Source organism: Babylonia areolata, chromosome 3 (genome assembly GCF_041734735.1).
Source record: "Babylonia areolata isolate BAREFJ2019XMU chromosome 3, ASM4173473v1, whole genome shotgun sequence".
NCBI classification, from domain to species: domain Eukaryota; kingdom Metazoa; phylum Mollusca; class Gastropoda; order Neogastropoda; family Buccinidae; genus Babylonia; species Babylonia areolata.
The window spans coordinates 51802954-51806469 of NC_134878.1; the positions used below are offsets into that span (position 1 = coordinate 51802954).

The following is a 3516-nucleotide window of genomic DNA, read 5'->3' on the forward strand; positions in this document are numbered from 1 at the left end:
ATATATATATATATATATATATATATATATATATATACACATATATATATATACACACTCATACAGACATTTTACGTTTATCACCATTTTGTTTATTTACCCCGCCACTACTTAGACAAACATGCTCCGTTTTCGGGGATGTGCATGCTGGGTATGTTGTTGTGTCCATAACTCACCGAACGCTGTCATGGATTACAGGATCTGTAACGTGCATATTTGATTTTCTGCGTGAGGGCTTCAGGCACCAGCAGGTCTGCATATTTTTTGTTGACCAGGGAGATCGGGAAAAAAAATTACCACCCTTTACCCACCAGGTGCCGTTACCGAGATTCGAACCCGGGACCCTCAGATTAAATGACCAACGCTTTAAACACTCGACTATTGCTCCCGTATAGAATAGATTAGGATAGGTCTTTATTACCAAGTGTACCAGGGTTACAAGGAATATTCGGGTAAGGCGGGGAGGGTGATGCGGTGGGGGGGGGGGGGGGGGTAGTACATAAAGTGAGTGTGTGTGTGTGTGTGTGTGTGTGTGGAATACGTCTTTATTACCGGGGTCACAAGGAATATTGGTGGTGACAGTACATAAAGAGGTGCGTGTGTATGTGTGTGAGTGTGTGTGTGTGTGTGTGTGTGTGTGTGTGTGTGTGTGTGTGTGTGTGTGTGTGTGTGTGTGTGTGTGTGTGTGTGTGTCGGTGTGTGTGTGTGTGTGTGTGTGTGTGTGGAATACGCCATTATCACCGGGGTCACAAGGAATATTGGTGGTAATAGTACATAAAGAGGTGCGTGTGTATGCGTGTGTGTGTGTGTGTGTGTGTGTGACACTCTTCTCACATAGCTTCACATCTTTTTGTTTCTTTTTTCTTTTCTTTTTTTCTTTTTCAATTTTTTTTTTTTTTTACCTCGTCCCTAAGCACACGTGGAGACTGTAGTCGCAGGTGCCCGTGCAGTTGGCTCCCCGTCTCTCGCCATCACAGCAGAACCCGTCGGCCTTCAGCTGGCCAGGGTTGGAGAAGCTGTGGAACCGGATCTGCAGTTTGGCGTTGCCCTCCGCCACCGGAAGTACCTGTGTTCCGGTTCCGGTTTCCGGAAAGATGACAGGGGGGTTAGAAGGCCGTGGGGTTGGACAAGGGAGAATGGATGAAAGAATGAATGATATAGATAATTGTATAGCGCCTATACTCTGTCAGAGACGAAGCTCTGAGCGCTTTACTAAACGCGGGGTCATTTGCACAACAGGCTGCCCACCTGGGTAGAGCCGACTGATGGCCGCCATTTGGGCGCTCATCATTCGTTTCCTGTCGTTCAGTCAGATTTCAGGCACGCACACGTACACACTCAGACAGATATGTAACGTTTTACGTGTATGACCGTTTTGTTTGTTTATTTACCCCGCCATGTAGGCAGCCCTACTCTGTTTTCGGGGGGCGGGTGGGGGGGAGGGGGTGCATGCTGGGTATGTTCTTGTTTCCGTAAGCCACTGAACGCTGACATGGATTACAGGATCTTTAATTTAGCGTGCTTATTTGATCTTCTGCGTGCTTATACGCACGAAGTGGGGTTCAAGCACAAGAAGGTCTGCACATATGTTGACTTGGGAGTTCGGAAAATTCTCCACCCTTTACCCTCCAGGCGCCGTTACCGAGATTCGAACCCGGGACCCTCAGATTGAAGGTCCAACGCTTTAACCACTCGGCTATTGCACCCGATGATGGAGGAGCTGGACAGGGGGGCGGGGGGGGGAGGGGGGAGGGGGGGGGGCGGGAGTGAGAGGGACTGAGGAAGGGATGGAGTGTATTGGCAGGGAATGAATATCGTTACTTTGTATTTCAGGCACATGATTTCAGGCAGATAAGGGATGATGGAAATTTAGAAAAGTATGATTCAACACACGCACACACACAAAAGTATATATATTATATATATATATATATAAGAATAGAAGAAAGGAAAGGGAAAACATATTGATAGACAGATCGGTGAGTAGGTGTGCAGTCATGCGGGCATACAGGAAGAAAGAGAGAGAGAGAGAGAGAAGTATATATCAGATTGGTGAGTCAGTAGGAAGGCAGGCAAACGAACGGACATACAGGAAGAAAGAAAGAGAGAAGGAAATGGAGAATCTCAAGACAGATGCGAGAAAAAAAAGAAGAAGAAAACGATTGATGAAAACAAAACAACAATGTAAAAAAGAAATTGACGAAAACAACAAAACAAACATTTTAAAAAGAAAAATTATTGACGAAAACAAACATTTTAAAAAGAAAAATTATTGATGAAAATAACAAAACAAACATTTTAAAAAGAAAAATCATTGAAAATAACAAAACAAACATTTTAAAAAGAAAGATTATTGACGAAAACAAAAAACAAACATTTTAAAAAGAAAACAAAATTGACTAAAACAACAAAACAAAAATCTATAAAAAATAAAATAAAAAAAATTGACGAAAACAAAACAACAATCTAACGAGAAACTGACTAGAACAGAAATACAATTTAAAAAAAAAAAAAAGGGGGGGAAATCGACGGAAATGAGCAACAGTAATAAATGAATAAATAAATAAATAAATAAGTACAAAACAGGGGAGAGAAAACTCACGTGGAAGAAGAACACCGAAGCAGTGACTAGCCACAGTCTCATTCCGGTCTCCATCTTTCCCCGTCAAATTCGCTCCCTTGGCTCCTCACACCTTTCTTGCCACACTCTGTCAAACCAATCCGCTTCCTAATTCACTCGTCAAAAAATCGCAAGTCCTGGTGAAGTCCCGAGAAAACTTTGGATCTGTATCTTAACACCGTTTCCAGACGAAAAAGAAAAAAAGAAAAAAAAGAAAAGCACGTTTAGATTGTAAATCTTCTTCTTTTTCTTCTTCTTCCTTCAGGTGAACACTTTCGTATTGTTGAAGATTACTTCGCACTTCCTATGCTTTCATTTTATATAACGTTTTAATTGTAAATGTTTCTCGTAGGCTTTCATATTGTGTAAGCAAAATGAAAAAGGGCTGATGTTTCTGAGAGAGATTTTCTCACACAAAGATTTGTTATCATGCAAAAGATGTAAAAAGCCTTGGTGATATCGAATCACAAATAATTCAGTCCTTCAGTGGGTGTAAATTGTGCTGTTCGTGTATTCCGATCTTGGTTTTTTGGTATTCAGGTATCAATTGAAAAGAGAGACCAAATTCTCCCTGCACATGAATTGAGCTCAACTCTGTTAACTGGTCACGGATATCTGTTCAGTTATCCTCCTTATACTGCGTGCTTCAAAGCCTCTGATGGACTTGTTACGAAGATCGATTTATTTGCTTGGTTTGTTAGTTGGTTATGTTGTAGATTGACCATAGTTTGTGAGTTGGTACGTGCACGCCTGTTCCCTGACAAAGTTTATACTGACGTCTCTCTTTCTCTTTTCCGAAGCGAATGGTCCCAGCTGGCTAATGTTTGGTCCACAACCCATCAGTTCTCTTGACCCCTCTGTGTGTGTGTGTCTGTGTGTGCGTCTCTCTGTCTGTG

The 3516-nt window shown here is 42.1% G+C and overlaps 1 protein-coding gene across 2 annotated transcripts in view; it reads right to left on the bottom strand.

Annotated features, from left to right (window-relative positions):
* LOC143280092 (uncharacterized) overlaps positions 1-3516 on the bottom strand; it is a 71298-nt gene extending 67782 nt beyond the window's left edge. For both annotated transcript variants that reach the window (XM_076584622.1, XM_076584621.1), the window contains exons 1-2: positions 2603-3516; positions 903-1066 (exon numbers count right to left, since the gene is read on the bottom strand). In XM_076584622.1, coding sequence (XP_076440737.1) covers positions 903-1066; positions 2603-2656 — 218 coding nt within the window. In that variant the 5' untranslated portion in view covers positions 2657-3516. The remainder of the gene's footprint in view (positions 1-902; positions 1067-2602) is intronic.